This window comes from Psittacula echo (genome assembly GCF_963264785.1).
Source record: "Psittacula echo genome assembly, chromosome: 6".
Lineage (NCBI taxonomy): Eukaryota > Metazoa > Chordata > Aves > Psittaciformes > Psittacidae > Psittacula > Psittacula echo.
The window spans coordinates 26531358-26551585 of NC_137743.1; the positions used below are offsets into that span (position 1 = coordinate 26531358).

The window sequence follows — 20228 nt, forward strand, 5'->3', positions numbered from 1 at the left end:
TTAAAATCACAAGACATATCACAATCATTGCTTGTAAAACTTGCCCCAGTGATTGCAATCACAGTCAACACTGTAGCACAATACCCTGCACAGTCCTGCACATGTATTGCATCCAACACAATACAATTCAATGACTTCATAACACACATCTGAAAGTAGTGATTCTTATCAGCCAGAGTCACTCTGTTTTTATTTTTGTTCTCTCAAGGACTGAAATGAACAGAACGGGTTTTTACAAAGCAGTTGAGGGTGTTCTAACTTTCCTCTCACTGAAGATGGAAGAAGTTTAACTCCTACATTCACTGAAAAATCTACTAAAAGAAACAAACACCAAGTTGATGATACTGTAAGGAACATGTAAACCCAAGAGATGATGGAATTAACTGGTTGCTGAAAGTCCAGATTGGCAGTCATAAGATCCTCCCCACTGAGAGTTATTAACATAATTTTGAGAAATTGCAATAAAATCAATGCTTACAATAGTGGCTACAGTGCTGTTCAGGAATTACAACACGCTAGAGTTTCAGAGTGGTTAACACCACTGTGCTTTCCAGGCTCTGTATTTGTGCACCAAGAAAGGTGCTGTGTCAGTACCTGAAAAGTTGAAAGCATAAAAAACTAGTAGTTTAGCAGCAACATAGGAGTACTAGGAAAAACTTCTTAAACCTTCTTAAAACTTCTTAAAACTTCTTAAAAATACCATAGCATAAAACAGTCTTCCCAAGAAGTGTTAGAAACATAATTAATCGACATCTTTAAATAAGGATGGACAAGACTTCAACAAACATACTGTTAGTGACAAGCACTCATTAACGAGTGTGTTGGACAGACAATAAACAGCTCTTTATCTGATTTTCCTCTGTAATTGTTCATTAATTTTCAGTGGTCTTGTTATCATTACAGTTATCATTGTCATTGTGTTATCATTACAGCTGTGCTCAGCTGTCCTGAAATCTGAACTATGACATTCAAGAACTGCTTTTCTCCACAGGATCTTTTAGAACTCAGACTCTAACTTCAGATTTTCCATCCTCTAGTTTGCAAAGTAAAAGGAAAACAAAGTTTCTTTCTGTACTCAAAGTAATTGTGATTTTGCAAGTACATAAGAACAGGGAGTTCAAAAAAGAAGGGAAGAATTCTAGATTTACATTTCAGAGATTTTACAGATCAATGAGATCTGTGCTTTGCTGGTCACTTCAAAGATTCCTTCTATGTTCCATCTTGGAAGTAAAGGTAACCATCAGCACATTCTCACAAAATATATACATTCAGCTCACTGATTTAGTAGTGAAAGGAAAGTCACAGCCACCACCAAGCATCCCTGCGGGATGGCAAAAGCTACCACCATTCAAAAGTTTTTTTCCCTATGTTGCTGGTGTAGAAAGAGCACAGAGAAACACATCCTCTGCTACATTTTTTTATTTTTAACAACAACATCAACAGATGAAAGAGGCTTTAAAAACTTGTAGTTTGAAAGGAAGTCTTCAGATTAGAAGGGCGGCCTAACATACCACAGATGCAAGACGAAAGAGCTGGTGACAACAATGTTAGAGGAAGAAGAGAGACAAATTCAACTATTTCAGCCATACTTCCTCCCACTTCCCAGGGAAAAAGAAGTACACCCATTTTAGCAAGAGGGATGTGAAGCACAGATGGGCTAGGTAATGTGCACGAAGCCACATGTACCTGCTAGATACAGACAGAAAAAAACCCCAACAATAGGGAAAGTTCCTTCTTTCAAAAGGACACCCCTTTGTTTACATGCAGCAAATGAGCCTGAAAACGATTTAATCTTAAGTTTGCTTTGAACAGAGTGGGAGAGCTAATACTTCTCCCTCCTGCATCTCAACTGACTGAGGGAGAAGTAACTAAGCAGGAGGGCAGTAAATTCTTGAACCATTCCAAGACAATAGCAAGACTATGCGCACCTGTCTCCATAGATCCGAAAACTACCCAAAAATAATCCCAGCCTTTCTTCTGAAGACCCTCACCATTCAGGTCAACTTTTGGGTTTTATTCAAGCACCATTTTCTCCACCTTAAACCTGGCAGCATGAAGACAAAGATCATATTATTTTCCTCAAATTCACAGGCACATGCTTCAGAACCTGCATCAGAAATGTAGCTGCAATCAACATGCACTCAGATCACTACACCTAGAAAGCAGTGCAAAGCTGTCTCCAACTTAGCTCTAAGACTTGCATATGCCTTTGCAGAGGCATGCCTCTGCACAGATTATGTCCATGGCTTTTGAAATTAGGGCTTTAAATATTGTTCCTATTTTACAATATGAGGTTGAGGTTTGCTTTTTTAATCTTCATTCTTTTTTGTTTTCATTACATTTTTAGGCAGTGGCACTGTAATCATAGATGCAAATCAAGTTGAGTGCCACTAGTTCCTTCCAGACATTTCCATACCTGGAAACTGTTACACTAAGCAGGATAAGGAACTCTTTTCCTTTTTCTTTCAAAAAAGAAGTTATCATTATGTTTTTATATCTATCCATACTATATGTTTTTTTCCTGTTTATTCAATTTAACTAGCTCTCCCTGCACTTCTGAATTTGCAATGAGAATGAAAAAGCTGTTCTCCAGGCAAAGGTCACTGCCTAATTTTACCTTCTGTTATTTAACTTTATTGTTTTATTACTTTCTCAGCTTGGTAAAACTTTGAACCACACACAAGCTGAAATTAATTCTAAACCCAGTAGGAGAGTGAAGCCACATCATCTACTGTACAGCCTGTAATAGTTAAATGCAGCCTTCAAAAGCATATTTCCTAAATGCTTGTTAAATTGTTCCATAATTCTAAGGTGACAATGCTTTAATTTCAGGGTAATGCTACAGCTTTATGACTTCACAGTTTTATTTAATGGTCCAATTTACTAGGATATTATGCTTCCTGCATTTGGCCTTAGGAGATGTTTTTACAGCATGGGACTGCAATGCATTCAGCACATTTTAGACCCTCTGTTTAGCCTCACCCATTGCTCTATCATCTTGCTGGAAGCCTCCAAGTTGCTTTTGACGGCACACAAATTAAATTGCAGGAAATTAGAGCAGCTGGAAAACTGGCTTTCAATGAGCTCTGTGTTGTCTAATTCTCATTTTTATTCTTCAACTTTAAATATCCCCGTGGAGCACATTTCACCCATATAAACTGCATCACTCCTGTGTGATTTAGGTTTGCCACAAAACAAGATTATTCAGACTGATTAAATTGCCAACAAGCCAAACATACGGTAAATGCTACGAGAGAGAGAAAAATTGCTCTGAGAGCTCATATGATGCATTTGTTTCATGGTGCTCTATGCTGAATACTAAATATTGTCCTGAAAGCTGTACCTGTAACTGCAGGAGTAACCACACAACAGATAGCCTCTTCTCCTTGAACACCATATTGTTTTAAGCTGTGGTGGCAGCTTAAATATTCAAATATTATAAATTCAAATATTATTTGAGGGGTGTACAAAAAGCCAATTTCTTATCACAAACAGCTTTAATTCACTGAATCCAAAAAAGTGCTTTCTGAGTCTCCTATGAAACCTATTCATTCTTATGCATTTTCTTTTCCTGCTAGCTGACCCAGCAATATGCCCTTCTGCAGCTTGTTCTATGCTCATCAGCTTCCTCCTAGTTTCTGATTCAGCCACTTCCAGCCAGTAGAGAGGCATCGCAATGCATTTCCATGGAAGAAGTTCTGGGAGCAAGTTCCTGTCCTCTCAGTCTTGCATGCAGCCCACTCTCCAATGGTGCTGGTAGACTGCACTTGTGGTGTGCATTCCTTAGGGATGCCCATGCCTAGAACCATTCCCCGTCAGTACCCAGCACCAGGAAGGCACCATGCCCCCGGCTCCATAGACGTGCTGCCTTGGCCCTGGCAGAGAGGGAAAAGCTGGGTTCCCAGCTCTTACACCCCAAGCATGAAGTTTGCTCAATCTGAGCCCACAGTTCTCTATCAGCAGAATGACCATGCTAGGTGTCTCTCATGAACGAGAAGAAGGCACCTCTTCTGCAACCCCTTGAACCCTCATCCCCAGTGTTGTGCTGAAGCCCAGAGATCACAAACTATTAACCTGCCAGCCTCCTTCTTGATCCTTCATTTCTGTATTTCCCCTAATATAGTCTACCTTCAACAAGCAGTGAAGAGGAAGTTGTTGAACTACTTCCTAGTGTAAAATGGACGTCTCCACTGTGCTCACACTCACTACACTTCTGACAACAATGCAGTCTTCTCTGACTCAGTCTCCTTCATCTAAGGTAAGTTTTGAGAGACTCAACATAATCACTTTCCTGCTGTTTTATATGCCTTGTGATGGCTCAGACATTTGCATGAGCCTGGCAGAAAAGAAGTGGAGCCTGTAGGAGACCTGCCATTCTTCTGGTGCTGAACCAGGAGGCCGACACCAGCCAGTAAGATAAAATTAATCATTGATCTAGTCATGGTAATTTCTAAGCATTATTGATTTGATAGCCTAGAGTCTGCATACAGTAAAATAGCATCAGTAAAGTACAGCGACAGAATGACTAAAGTGTAACTTAATCTGTCAGGTATCAAGGGCAAAATTTACCTGGGGGAAGATGAGGAATGATGATTACAAACACTTTCCATACAGGGCAGCAAAACAACTACATGGATGTAGAATGCATGTCTATAGACTTTGGACTAGTGAATATGATTATTAGCATTTAAGTAGTACTCCAGACAGATCAATAGATTTCTAAGCAATGAAAGAATAACACTCACAATGATGGAAAGACTGTCAGACCAGAGGTTCAAAGGGTCCATTAGCCATATTTTATATTGACTGTTATCAGTCATTTCAGTGGGAAGCGAAGATTAATTTAACTGGACTAATTATCAAACAATCAGCCTACAGGGAAAATTTCTTTCCCGGCACTGGTGGTTGTTCATTACCCCAAAGCATGACAGGATACATTCTCTCTGTACTTTATGCAAAAAAGTGTGGGCAGAGAGTACCATGGATCATGAGAGAATCCAGGTAAAAAAAGCAGAGCTAGTTCACATTCATATGCAGATGGCACTGGAAATGCTCATTATGTTCCCTTGCCGCTGAACACAATCATCCCAAAGTATTAATCCCTACATTGACCCACACAAATCCTCATGGTTTGTCTCATAACATTCAGCTACATATGATCATAGTTTGGCCACATATGTCTGGTTTACTTCCCCAGGCAAATGCATATACAGCTTAGAGTCTTCACTGTTTCTTACAATTGATGAATTTCCTCATGAAAGTGACTTTGCTACGTGTATGACGGGTATAGAAGGTGAAAGCAGCATTATGTTAATAAGGTGCTGTCTTTTTTTTTTTTTTTAATCTAGTTTGTTGTCTCTCACTGCCATTGAACTGCCTCTTTATTCCTGTTGTAAGAATATGGAAATGAACATCGCTTCTGTCAATGAGGTTCATTCACTTTGGGTCTTCCCAATCTGAATAGCTCTGGATTATTTACTTCTAGCCTCTCTTTGAACAGATATCTTTTTATGCCTTAATTAAATACATTACTGTTCCTGACAACCTCGTATTTCAACAACATATTTTACTTTTGCTAGATATAAATAACCTTTAAGATAAGATCCTTCTAAAGTGCTTCAAACACTCTTCCCTCTTCTTGACTGACTTAAATAATAGCATGTCACCTACAATTTTTGTCACCTTGTTTTTTCAGCCACTTCTCCAGACTGCAAATAAATACATTTATCCACTTTTGTATCTGCAGATGTCCTGTGACACTTCACTGTTAAATTTCTTACCATGCTGAAAACTGGCTTTATGTTTATAATATTTTTTTCTCCTTTCTCTCTGAAAAATTTCCCTTCCTTTATTTCTCTCCCTCCTTGTCTTTCTATGATTGTCCAAATGCCTCTCAACACACACAACCACAATTTTCTGGTTTCTTCAGAATTTTTGCTCAGCAGTGGACTGTTAAAGTTGACAGGCTGCGGAGAAATCACCGGGAGCACAGACACAATAAATTAAATAAATAAAATAATAAATTGTAATGTTGACACTTCCCATATCCACATATTGGATGCCTATGAACAGACACTAATATGTGAGAAAACTGGTTAATAACTGCCCTGGTTAATAACTAGCTACAAACAAGATCCCTACTTGGTTCAATTAAACAGGTAAATATTAGAATTTTAAACAAATGTAAGTAAACAGTAAGGAACAACATTGTTCTCTAAATGCAGTGATGCTACTAATTTCTGAGGTTCTGATTCCTTCTTTGAACTCATCCTTCACAGATTCAAGCACCGTATTTCCTAGCTCACTGCAGCTTTACTTCGAAAAACACCAAATACGTTATTTCCTGGATTTTCCATTTCATCTCCAAATTCTTCAGCCTGAACATGTTTTGGGCATATAGAGGTTACTGTTTCTTGAACCGTATACAAAAAGAACTGCCAATGTAAGAGCAAAGCTTCATTTACACCAAGAGGCAACCTCTGCCTTAGAGTGTGAACAGATACCCAGGAAGCAAGGAAAACCAGCAGGTTTTCTTGAAACTCACTCTCATTTCCCAGCAATCTTTGCCTCACAGCCACCTGAGCTGGGAACTGCAACTAAACCTCCATGTTTAATTGCACTTTCTGAATCTATCAGACAAGACTGGGCTTTTTTCCAGCCTGGATGGACTATTCATCAGGGACTGTAGTGACAGGACAAGGGGTAATGGGTTCAAACTTACACAGGGGAAGTTTTGATTGGATATAAGGAAGAAATTCTTTACTGAGAGGGTGGTGAGGCACCCAGGGAATGGGTTGCCCAGGGAGGTTGTGAATGCTCCATCCTTGGCGGTGTTCTAGGCCAGGTTGGATGAGGCCTTGGGTGGCATGTTTTAGTGTGAGGTGTCCCTGCCCATGGCAGGGGGGTTGGAACTAGATGATCTTAAGGTCCTTTCCAACCCTGACTGTTCTATGATTCTATGATTCTGTTACATTGCCTCCCTTGATATCCTGTGGTAGTTGGTAGTAAGTTTCAAGTTGAATTATTCATTGCATCAGAAAAAAGAAAACTAACACCCTTCACCCCCAATCCTGCTATCTAATAATTTCACTATCCCTTATCTCATATATGATGAAAAACAATCAATCGCTATTTGCTTTCTTTAAGCCACATATGATGTCCCTGATTTCCTGTGACAGTTCCCTCCACCATCTTTTTAATTTATTTAGTCTCCCCATATGGGGAAGCCATCCATGGCTCTGAACCATCTGTATTTTTCCACTGATAGGAGGTGCGGCATGGACTTATGACACTGAACAATAATGTTGACTTTTTCATTCTTTGTATGTTTCTAATATAACAACATAGAATATTACTTTTTGACTTCCCCTGAATATTGATAGTTTCAGAAAACTATGCAGAAGCACTACCCCAAAAGAGTAACAAATTCAGAATCCATCCCTGTATGCATAGAATCACAGAATCATAGAATAGTTAGGGTTGGATAGTACCTGAAGATCATCTAGTTCCAACCCTCCTGCCATGGGCAGGGACACCCCACACTAAACCATGCTACCCAACGTTTTCTCCAACCTGGCCTTTAACACTGCCAGGGATGGAGCATCCACAACCTCCCTGGGCAACCCATTCCAGTTCCTCACCACCCTCACAGTAAAGAATTTCTTCCTCATATCCAATCTAAACTTCCCCTGTTTAAGTTTGAACCTGTTACCCCTTGTTCTGTCACTACAGTCCCTGATGAAGAGTCCCTCCCCAGCATCCTTGTAGGCCCCCTGCAGATACTGGAAGGCTGCTATGAGGTCTCCACGCAGGCTTCTCTTCTCCAGGCTGAACAGCCCCAGCTTTCTCAGCCTATCTTCATATGGGAGGTGCTCCAGTCCCCTGATCATCCTCGTGGCCTTCCTCTGGACTTGTTCCAACAGTTCCATGTCCTTTTGATGTTGAGGACACCAGAACTGCACACAATACTCCAAGTGAGGTCTCACGAGAGCAGAGTAGAGGGGCAGGATCACCTCCTTTGACCTCCTGGTCATGCTCCTTTTGATGCAGCCCAGGATACAGTTGGCTTTCTGGGCTGCGAGCGCACACTGAAGCTGGCTCATGTTCATTTTCTCATCGACCAACACCCCCAAGTCCTGCTCCACAGGGCTGCCCTGAATCTCTTCACTGCCCAACCTGTAGCTGTGCCTGGGATTGCTGCGACTGAGGTGTAGGACCTTGCACTTGGCATGGTTAAACTTCATAAGCTTAAGCATGAAGTTCTTTTTTCCATACTTTGCACATAATCTATTACTGTAAACAATTTTTATTAATATATCAATAAGGTGTGTTCCCAGAGAGAAAAGAAGCTCTTCTTATTAAGGCACCCAAACTATATTTAGAAAATACAGAAGCATAACCCAATTGTACCTCAAACTCTCTGAACAACTGTAAAATACTAATTTCTTTCTGTGTCTCAGCCTTCTTCTATGCAACAGAAATAATAGAGATGCCTGTGACAAACAACCTTCCCCTGCCTCAAATAAGACATCTAGAGGAAAAGAAGAAATATGAAAAAGTTCTCCAGGCTATAAGGTTATGCCGGTTTTCCCCATCTCCACTTTTCTTGTAACCAAAATAAAATTAGAACGTCAGCAAGTTCATTGCAGATAGAGAGAAATTCAGGCATATGATTCTGGATTTCTGCCAGATAAAATTTATTTGAGGAAAGCACATGCTTTCTGCAAGGAGTTTGTCAAAAATCCTACTTCTTCAGCAGAGATGAAAAGTCCTGGCAATGTTTTGATCACATATATTTATACGAATAATAATAAGAATGAGCACATTTCCCATACTGGAGATCAAGGAAGGATATTCAGACAGAAAGGTGAAACTCTGTTTCAATTCTTATGAGATCCACAGTGAAGTAGACATATCTTATTAAATATTTGTTACACTTGAATAAAAAAACACAATAATTAATTGGCATGCATTTAATTAACATAACAGTTGCCCAGTTATATCAAAATGAAAAGTTAATTTGAGACACTTTAAGTACAAGGAGATTAAGGATAAAATATGAATATATATATCCTGCATCCTTAGTTTTCAGGACTCCATGTGGAGGTGATATGTGGCAAATTAGCTCAACCAGATTTAGCAACTTAGAATGGGTAATAAAATATTCTTTCATCTGCATCTGGCCATAGGAATCAAAAAATGTCAAACAAGAGACAGTCTAGGAAATTTCCTCTCCATTTAAAAAATAAAAAGCAGAAAGGGCACTCCACTATATACCCCAATTCACAATACAGGCTATGTAATCTTTTTTCATTCCCTTGCATGACAGTTCTATATACAAAATAGGACTCACTTTAGGGGGAGTCTGCCAAACATACTTTTGTCTTTGGTTTTGTTTTTTCTTTTCTTTTTTAAATTACGTATCTGTAAGGTTAAAAATTCTCAACCAATAGGTCATCTTGCCAGGCTCTTGCTCCACTACTTGTCCCTTGGTGTCCCTCCTTCTAAAAACATCATGCCTTCTCCATACAGGTACCCAGGACGACCAAGATTTCTATTCTCTAGGACATCAAAAGCAGCATACTCATTTGAGAAGAGGTACTCCTGCTTAAGTCAGACTGGAAGGGTTTACAGCTAGCTCAGTGCAAGGAGTTGTCCTGGGTTCAGTAGTAGCAATCGTTTTTTTCTCCTTCTTAGTAGCTGGAGCAGTGCTGTGTTTTTGACTTTTGGCCTGGGAACAGAGCTGATAACACGGATGTTTTTAGTTACTTCTCAAATGTTTAGCCTGACCAAGGACTTTGTGAGTCTCATGCTCTGCCAGGGAGGAGGGGAAGCCAGGAGGAAGCAGAGACAGGACACCTGACCCAAACTAGCCAAAGAGGTATTCCATACCACAGCACGTCATGCCCAGAAGGTAACTGGGAGTTGCCTGGAAGGGCTAGAGCACTGCCGGGTGGGGGCGAGTATCAGTCGGTGAGGTGTTGTATTCTCTTCCCTTGTTATTTCCTTTATCATTATTATTATTGGTGGTAGCAGTAGTGATTTGTGTTATACCTTAGTTATTAACCTGTTCTTATCTCAACCCATGGGAGTTGCATTCTTTCGATTCTCCTCCCCATCCCTCCAGGAGCAGGGAGAAGAAAGGGTGGTGGGGAAGTAGAGTGCGTGTTTCTAATTTACAGGCTAGGCTTAAAAACCACAACAGGAGTTTAATAATCATTCTCAGATCTAGTGTTCGAGTTAAGCAGAGAAATCATTCAATTACAAAAGAAAGTTTGAATTCTAAGTTTCTGCACTTTTAGTGGAAAAACATAAACATCTCACTAAAAGTGATGCTATTATGAAAAATATACCAGCAGTGCCCTTTATAAGGTGCAAATAGCATTGTAAATACCAATTAGCAACAGTACAAGGTCAGCCCTTCAAACTTTGTTTAAAAATTACTTTTACTTAGATTCTATTTAAAGAAACATTTCAGAGTTGAACCTTGGTGACTACCAGTTCTCTGCTTTTTCCCCACTACTGAGCAGTATTATTGTTGTGCCTATCATTGTACTAGTAAGCAAATCTCACAACCATATTACAGCCAACATAAAGCACTAAAGACAAGGTTAGTTCATTACCTGTTATATTGCAAAAAACACGGAGTGGTCCAAGAGGTCCACTTCCATCAGAATCGATGTAGAAGAAACCTGATGTCTTCCCTTGATGTCGATAAGCCTCACAAGATTGTTCATAGATAGCTTTAAGAGAGAGAGTGATTGTATCACAAACAAGGAGAAAACATTCAGACACGTTTCATACATGAGTACTGCTTTAATCACTGTCATACAATAAACTGTTGTTTCACTGCTGATTAGCATGTGAAAGATTTTACCGTATTTGGACCCAAGCTCATGCTCAAAATTAGTCATGTAATTAACTACTTCCTTGAACTTAATTGATTGTGGCTTTAAAGATATATGCATTGGCCTTATTTTGGATTAAAGTATGTAAATACTTTAGTAAATGGATATGAACTTTCAAATGTACCACCGTCTAGTTGTGGAGTGATATATATAAGCATATACATAATCGTATTTCAAAGACATATATACATAATATGTGTACATGATTTTCCACATAGGCATGTGCTCAAGTCTTGCCAACACAGATGACATATTTTTAAGTTACCAACTTCCCTGCAGGATATTGGTAACAAACAGCTATAAGACCCTACCACCATCTACTACCCAAATGAAAACAAGCCAAAAAAGCCATTCTTCCCTAACAGAAAAGCTCAAGCTCAGTTATGGTCTCCATCCTTGGTGACACCTTTATGCTTTAGCCCTATTTTTATACAACCCTTTCTCTCTGCTTATCAGTGTTCTTTTTGCAAATTAGTGCCCATGGAAATCCAAGTGGTTAATAAAACAAGCACAGCAGGTCAGCAAGAGCAAGAACAGGAGCAAAAACTCTCACAGGGCAATACAATTCCTTGTATTTTAGGCATGTTTCAGGCAAGATATCATAACTGTCACTTCAGATGGGGCAAAGAGAAAACTACTCCAGAGAGGCAGTTAGGTCATAACAGAAAGTCTCATGTACGATCCTGGATCTTGAACAACAGTAACCTTAAATCCCATTGCAGAAGGATTGATTTCTTTTTCCACCCACTTAAACACTTACCTGATTATAATGACAAGGTTATTCTCCGTAGCAGCTTATGATTGTTCAACTAATTGGCAGCAAACACAATAAAAACCACAGATTGATTTAGCAGATAGATCAAGACTTCCTTTTTTCTCTCTATGAGACAGCATTATTTGGAACACACAGTAACTGAAAGGCAAGAAAACAGAACTATCCCTAATCTTTAAGTAAGCTTTTCAGTGCTACCAATAGCAGAACATACAAAAATATATTTGAACATCATCTTTGGCTACTGTGAGGTCAAATCTATCTTTTTCTTATCCCCTAATTTTAAGAGGACATTTAGATACTATTGGCACATTCACAGAACACTCTACAGGACAGGACTTACACAGGCTGGGAGATAGGGGAACTTGTGAATAACACATTTGTTAACCACTGCAAATCTTTTTTTCCAGGCCCCGTCAACTCTTCAGGGAGAAAAGCAACACAGTTAAACTTGATAAGGCATATCTGCTGTATCAATACAACTGCAAAGTTCTCAGTGCTTTCATCTGGAAGGACATTTGCAGACAGAGCGCAGGAAGAGCACTTCCTCACCACTTCTGAAATGCAGTCCTAGCCTCTCCTGCAGAAGGCAGCAATTGCTCTGCACTAGCAGTAATAGTTCCTCATTTCTACTCCTGTGTGCACAGGGACTCACATTCCTCCTTGCCCCTCATTCCTTAAAAATAGCTTCTCTAAAAAAAAAAAAATTACAGAAAGGCTTAAATAGTCAGTTTGAAGTAGCCTTTTCTGATTATTATTCTGAAGAATGCTTTAAGATATTTCACCACTCAGATATTAATAGAATTTGGACATTTCTTCACTTCTGCCAACAAAATTGAATCACAGTTCTAGGAGCTCCAATCCTAAACTGGCTACAAATTTATTACAGTCTCACCAGTAAGTCACTTGTACCATTCACCAAAATATCCTCTTCCCTTGTACATTCCTCTCCTGACCAGACATCTTCAGCAGGCAGAACATCACTAAGTGCTAAATATACACAGTATTACCCTTCCCAGAGTTAAGAAGCTTCTTAAAGTACTCAGCACCTGGTGAGACAGTGCTTTAATTAGTATCCATCCTATAATAAATAGAATTCAAAAAGCTTCTTCTTTACAGTTATTAGCCTGATGTAGAAAGCACTGTAGGAGTCCAGAAGATAGCTGGCCAAGAGTACATATTAAATGTAAATAAAGTAAGATCCCCAAACCAGAACCTTTTCTTCAAATATTCAGAACCTGCAGGGCTAACAGAGAGTCCCACGGTCACCAAAGTGCTGACAAAAGCAACTGAGATATGGAGGGTCAAGAGAGAGTCTGTAACAGGCAATTTCCAAAGTTCTCAAACTTCAGTTCACTTAGTGAATTTGCTGTCATCATCATTACGGGACACTATCTTGTCTCATTAGGGAATATGTTAATTGCTTCCCCTGATTTGTTTGCTGAGTACTTTTGAAGACAAAGGATGGTGCAAGGGTTAGAGACATAAAACTAATACATTGTCAGTGAACTGTTACAGCTAGAAACTCAGTCTTCATCACAAACATTTTCTTACTAGGTGTTTTGCTGCTTCTTGATTGTCATTTTGGCTACAGCCTAAATTTACTTTTTTCAAATTACTAAGGAAAGATGTGAAGACTCAGCCATTAATAATGTGTTCAGATGCAAACAGAGATGATCACTCACCTTTAAATGGCTCCTTTGTCATTGCAACTTTGGAAAAAAAGGCTATATAGAGCTAGAAATCAGGCTAGGGGTGCTCAGCTGGTATAAATCTGAAAGGATGCACAAGCTTCAGTGAAACTACAGTTCTGTCTGACAGAAGAAAATCCATCCTGGTATGTTTTCCTTTTGGGTATATGAGAATTCCAGCAGTAAATACTAGGGAGTAGCAAAAGAAGTGGGAAAAGGCTATAAACCTCAAGCTCTAGCACATAAAACATACTCTAACTGTCATGACTTAGAGAAAAGATGTTTTGGTGGACAGTTTATTTCGTAGCTGCAAGCTGAAAGTTTCATGTCTGTATCTTAAGCATTTGGTACTGCATGCTTCTAGACTGGATGGACCATTGCTTTTAGTCTGCTTTTTTGCTATTTTATGCTGTATAATGCATCAATGAAAAAATGGTACTTGTTTTCGAGTCAACTGACAGATGCCCTCACAGATGTTTCAAATGCACCATCCAGTCCAAGCTCTGTTCAATGCCTTTGCAGGCTGAGCTGATTGGTTTCAGAATAAAGTTATGCAATTCCATTTACTGAAAATGGCCCTCTTACTCCAGTGACAATGACTTGAAGCTGTCTTTATGGTTCAATGAAAGACATGATCCCTTTGTAGTGACTCTTCTCTTTATGCAATCAGAAATATCATACAAAAGTAAAAAAACAGATGAAAGGTCAGCTGTGACTGTTAAGACTCCAGAGCTTTAACTTTAAAAAGTGACTTCAGATTTATGTTCCTATTTTTCCCAGACTTCTCTGATACAGATGGAGATATGATCATTTTGGGAACAGTAGGAAAACCATTACTGTAGTTGTCATGAAAGAGTCACAAACCATTCATGCATGCAATAGGGCCTCACTTCCCAAAAGCAAGAACCAAGTGAAATTATGGAACTGTTGACAAATGCATACATTTTAATGTCAAACAACATTTGCAGTAATTACACCTTTTTAATAAAGGAGAGGTATTCATCAGTTCATTCAGAGTAGAGGACATCAAAAATTTTCAAGCATTATTTTAAAATTAATTACAAACACACAAAAATTAGTGATTTTATTCCTTTCTGAGAAGCATTTTAGTAGTGTTTACACTTCCATTTCTTCAAGTTTGTTTTCAATTTTAAAATGTTCTCCAAAATTGGACCAGAGCAACAAAAATAACATTCTTTATAGGCTGCTCATGCGAAGCTTGTTTTCACATTAAAATGCTTCATTAAGCACTTTTTGAAAACATAATTTCAAAAATTAAACCTCTAAGTTGTCTTTTGTCTCAAAGAAGCAAGATCAGTTTTGTTTCTCTAACCCTCACACACTTTTTTTTGGACTAATTTTGATTTATGCCAGCCACTGAAGATAAAATGATAGTTTTCCACCAACATTTGTTTCACTGAGCCAAAACCACTGAAAATCACAGTTTATGACTTTCAGAATGTGCTGTGTTTCTTCAGGCCCTTTTGGGAACAAGCTGCACTGCCATGCAGCAGTAGCAGATCAGGTTCTGCCACCAAGTTCCTACAGGCAGTCAGAATGAAGCTCTTTGCTTCACGGAGCTGCATTACACTAGTGCTCAACAGAAATAAATGTCAGCAGCACACATGAACCCATGCTCTCCCCCTGCAAGTATTGCCTGAACCTCACAGTCGGGTATGGCAGGTAAAAGCATTAGGATAAACTACAGCACAAGGCAAAAGCCAAAGTGTAAAAGATGTCACATGGGAAGATTTTGGCTGGTGGGCTATCGCTGGTAAAAGTGGCTATTCCAGGAAGACAAACCAAGAAGCAGCATGAGTCCAAGGTCCCAGATTTAGTAAAGGGAAACTGGTCATCAGAAATATCTGTTTTACTTGGTCCCAGAGAGACTGGATGTCTTTTCTTCTCCTTCCCCCTCTCCCTTCTCCTTTCCCCTCAAATCACTTATAAGCTTGTATTGTAACTTTTTGCAGTGCTCTTTAAAGAGTTTTTTAAAGGCTACTGCTGTGTTTCACAAACAAATTTAAAACAGAGAGAGCTAGCTACCCAAACTGATGCAGCCTGAGAACCCCATTCTTCATACCAAGAGCTGCTTCCCTAAGTACTGTATGTGCTCTTGCCTAACCACTAGTATGAGCCGTGCTGATGGTGTCCAGGCATGCACAATACTGACAGAATGCAAGATATCTATCTCCTAACAGACTCTTATAATCCTCTGTGAAACACATATAACCCAATTTCTCCCTCAGGTATCTCTTTTAGCCTTAAGTATCTCAAATTAAACTAGCTTTTCAGATCAACAACTCATCCCATCAGAGCATTCATTCTGAACACTGCTTTACTCACTTATCATAATGGCCATCTTTTCTTTAGATCTCATTTCTCATCCTCCCAGGTGCTTAAGAAAAGGTCTGTCAAACTTTGAGCAGCATTTACAAAATAAATACTTTATCTGCAGTCGGATCGACATCACACGGTTCTACAGGTTGCCTTTTATCTCCTGGGATATAAAGATTCATGAGCTCAAATATCAAAACTATGGATGTGAAACATACACTTCCCATATCAAAAAAAAAAACCCCAAAAACCCACTACATCCCTACAGGAGCATGCTAGCAAAATGGTAAATACAAACTTTGATTGATCAAGGTTCAAGCTATAGATCACTGATTCAGACTTCAGTATCAGAAAGGCATCAAGAGATTTTGATGGCATTATAATAACCCGTTTTGACCTTTTGTGTAAAATCAACTCTAGAATGTCATTTTCTAACTCCTGCATCAAAACCCTTACAGCTGGTCAGCTGGAGCATACGCAGTAGCTCTCTGTACCCTGCAGTCAGGTCCGACAGGGCTGGGATCCCTCTTACTTTGGCTCTGCAGTTGAAACTTCAGCCTTGATTCCATATGCTGCAGGCACCTGACAAGTTTTAAAAATGAGCAGTTTCATCACTGTTCAGCTCTGAAGTATCTTGAACCTGTTAATCCAACTGTTTTAATTATAGTCCTTAAACCAGAAAATAATGTATGCCTGATGTAGCTGAAATCTTTAACAGCATATGGCAAAGCACAAACATTTTCAACGTCAAATGTCTGTTGTTTCCAATAAAATATCTTTTTATTCAGCTTTTCACTGATTAGCTGTTACTTCACTGACGTTTGTCTTTCAAGCTTACTTTTACCCCAACCAGTTCATCTGCACTCTGTGATAGCCTTCATTAAGGACAAGTTTACTGTTTCATTGTGGAGTTCCCTGGCAGATAAGCCTTTAGCTGGCCCCAGTTTCCCTGAGTACTTAATGACTCTGATTCTTCTGCCCCCAAGTTCCTACCCTCTAAAACTTCTCCTCTCTCTCACACCACTTTATTTTTCACCTCCAGTGCTATTTTGGCTTTAAAAAAAAAAAAAAAAAAAAAAAAAAAAAGAAAAATAAGACAAGACTGTTCTTTGTTCAAAGACCTGAACTTCTGTAAAAAAAACCCAGGGAGAAATATATTTAAAGCCCCTTCTCTTCAATGAATAAATGAAGTTGTTATTCACCCAGTAAGACACAACCCTTATATTTAAAACAGTATTGGCTGTTGGGTTCAATGCAAAGGTTACAGTGATAATCAGGCTTCATTTTTACTGTTGGGAGACCAGGAAAGGCAAACCTCCCTCCCCTCTACCCAGAAGTACATTACCAGCACAGATATGACCAGGAACATAAATGCCAAATCAAAACCAATTTGTTTGGGTTTTTTTGTCTGTTTGTTTTTTGTTTGTGGCATATTTTTCATTTTTTTGGTTTGGTTTTGGTTTGTTTGGGTTTTTTTGTGTGTGTGTGGCTTTTGGGTTTTTTTCCTAGTTTTGGTTTGTTTTATTTTTTATATCAGAGGAATATGTCCTTCTCCAATTTAATGGGCACCAAGATAACTTTCCTCAAAAGTTAAAATTCATTAAAAGTAAACCTTAAAATCACCTGCATTTCTTTTCTGTACTTCCAATTACTTTGGAAATTGAGCATACACTTTTTATTCCAAATACTCTGAGTTGGAGACTCAGACTTTGAACTACACTAGTTATGATTACCAAAATGAATCCTGTAGGATTGCTGTTTCTAGGTTGGATTCTCATAATCTAATAAAAATAGCTGATAATCTTAAATTTCTCAGAGGGAGACAACATTTTGCAGTGATATAATAAATAAAATACATTAAAGAGCCCTAAAGATCTTTAAATCTTGATTTCATTGGGAGGTGCTGACACTGTCCACTCCCTAGCTAAAACACAGAAGCAAGATGCATGTTGCTTTTACCACCTTTAACAATTGCACAGTCATGAAAAATTGTAGACAGAATATTTACTACCAGGTCATTTGGGACTCACGTCATTGCTTTGTAATTCTTTGCACTTTAGACACAAAGAGCAGTAATAATCCCTATAATAATTATTAACACTGTGTCTTCTGGGGTTAAAACACGTACTGGTTAGACTGGAAAGGCCAGTAAGAAGCGATGATTCTGTCGGGAACTGCAACCAGCCGTGGACTGACCTTGGACAAATTGCAATGCACAAATGCTGACACAGACCAAATTAAGCATTCTCACTAAAACGCTCAGAGCAGGAGCAGATTGGACATGACTGTTTCACCCTGTGCTTGTATACCTCAGGTCTGACAGATTTGTTCTTACAGATTCAGAGTACGTTTTTTTCTAAATAACAAATAAAGCAATATGCAATGGGAGGTTTCTTCTTCTTGTTCCAATAGCAGAGGGACTAGTACAGGCAATGAACTCTGGGAATGATCATCATTCTCACCCTTATAATACAATTGTCTTGTTAAAAGCCAGAAAATGAAATCTTTACTCTTGAAAACTGGATTTTGACAGCTCTGCTGTTGACAGACTAACACAGTCTCTACTGTGATGTGCCTGGATGACAGATGGCTTATTTTCCCTTTTCAAAATATGGATTTACTCATCTGATAAAGAATGCATTATTTCCATAGATAGATTTAAAATTACTTTTACCACAATGTCACCTAAATGGATGTTTGGGAGGAATCCTTCCATTACACATGGGGATTAGACAATTTCCTACCATCCATGCTAAGACTCCCCCTGGTTGAGGTATGAAAGGTCATGTCAGCTCGTCCTCCCCTGTCACTTCCCTGCTGAGGTTTGAAGGCAACTGTGTCAGTCATATACCCCAGTGGCCCCTGTCCGGTGCTTATGCAGGGTGACCTGCAAGTCCTGCTGCTGCTGCAAGAAAGTAGTCAGGGAGACCTACACCATTTTAGGAGCAATGTTGGAAGGAAAGGAGAAATCAAAGATTAGAAGGACACAGTGTAAAGCATGGTATTTCAGCATGGCTCTTGAAAGTACTGGTGTCCCTGTGGTGACAGTCACACCTGATGCACTCAGGGTTCAAAAGGGATTGAGCTAGTCTCACATGTACTTTGTTCTGCAGTAAATTCCCAAAGAGGAATATTCTCTGTGTTGTTCATAAGGAAATGTTGATCAAAGGGAAAAACTTTTTTTAAACGAACACCGCTGAGAAATGCAGATGTACAATTTACAGATACACAAACTGAAGGGAAAGTATTAATAAGACAGTAATTTATTACAAAATAAACAATGAAAATTCATATCTCAGCAACATGGTGTGAACAAAAATATGCAGGAACACTAAGTACAGTACTGAAGGCTTGATATGAATATTAAATGTGTTTTGTTTAGTCAAAGAAAACCAATGTGTTTAAATACACATGGAAAAATCTTATTCCATGAATCTCAGACAGGAAAATTGACTACTCAGGACATGCAAATTACATGACTAGAGTCACTGTTAGACATCTGGCAGCCTGAAACTCTCTGAACCTTATTTGCCCAGCCAGCGAACGGCATATACATCTCCCCACCTTGGAACACGAGCGAATTACCAAATCCATGGCTGGCACTTTAAGATGCAGCTCCAGCACTGCTAACTATCTGGCTGAAGCCATATTAAGCTTTTCAGATCAAAAGTGATATATGCAGTAAGCATATTAATATTAAAAAATACATTTTCAAAGCCTGAAGTTATGTTAAGTTTATGTCATATCAACGACTATATGACATTTCCATTATTGGATGGATCTTTCCTCCAGCAATTACCCAGGTCAATAAGACACATGCCTGTATGTGCAAGACAGATCACACACCAAAGCAAATATCCAGAATTAAATTACATTCTGTTAATTATCACCTTGCAAAGCTTTGGGACATGTTGACATCCCCAGAACATGAAGAATAAACCCATTATTTTATATATCTCATCATCATTTTTTATATATGTTCAGCACTCTTCACAATAAAATAATACATCCAAGACTAAAGGCCATCTGAAAACTATCATATATAAAAATAATAGAAATACAGAAGGGGAAGATGAGGCTTTCTAAGGGACTAACATAACTCACAGAAAGAGGAGATTACTAACCATTACCTTGCGATAGAGTTATAACATTCTGTATCTCAGGGCCATTTTACACTGGTCTACCACTTTCACTATCACATGATAATTACAAGGAGAATTAATAGTATGAGAGAGATGTATATGCAGGTTTTAAACAATGACCTTCCAATTTAAAATATTTTGTGTATATATATATATGCATGTAACTTTTGTTTCCCTCTGTTTCTCTCTATCCCACCCTATAATTCTGATCTAGCTTCAGTTCCCTATTGTATGTCTAAGCTAAGACAGCCTCCCTCTATAGATGACAGACACTGGTATGTTTCAGAGGTGGCCCACAAACTCACCTTGGACAACCTATCTCTCAGTCAAGTTCTGAAAACAGCTCACACTCTGTTATATAGAGAAAGCAAGCACACCA

General features: G+C 38.8%; 1 protein-coding gene across 1 annotated transcript in view; it reads right to left on the bottom strand.

The window, feature by feature from the left end:
- The window catches only part of CNTNAP5 (contactin associated protein family member 5), a gene marked incomplete at its 5' end in the record, with an annotated part of 321557 nt that overhangs the window by 88464 nt on the left and 212865 nt on the right, over nucleotides 1-20228 (bottom strand). Inside the window, one exon of the mRNA XM_080622097.1 lies at nucleotides 10623-10742. Within this exon, the coding sequence (XP_080478223.1) occupies nucleotides 10623-10742 (120 nt within the window). The remainder of the gene's footprint in view (nucleotides 1-10622; nucleotides 10743-20228) is intronic.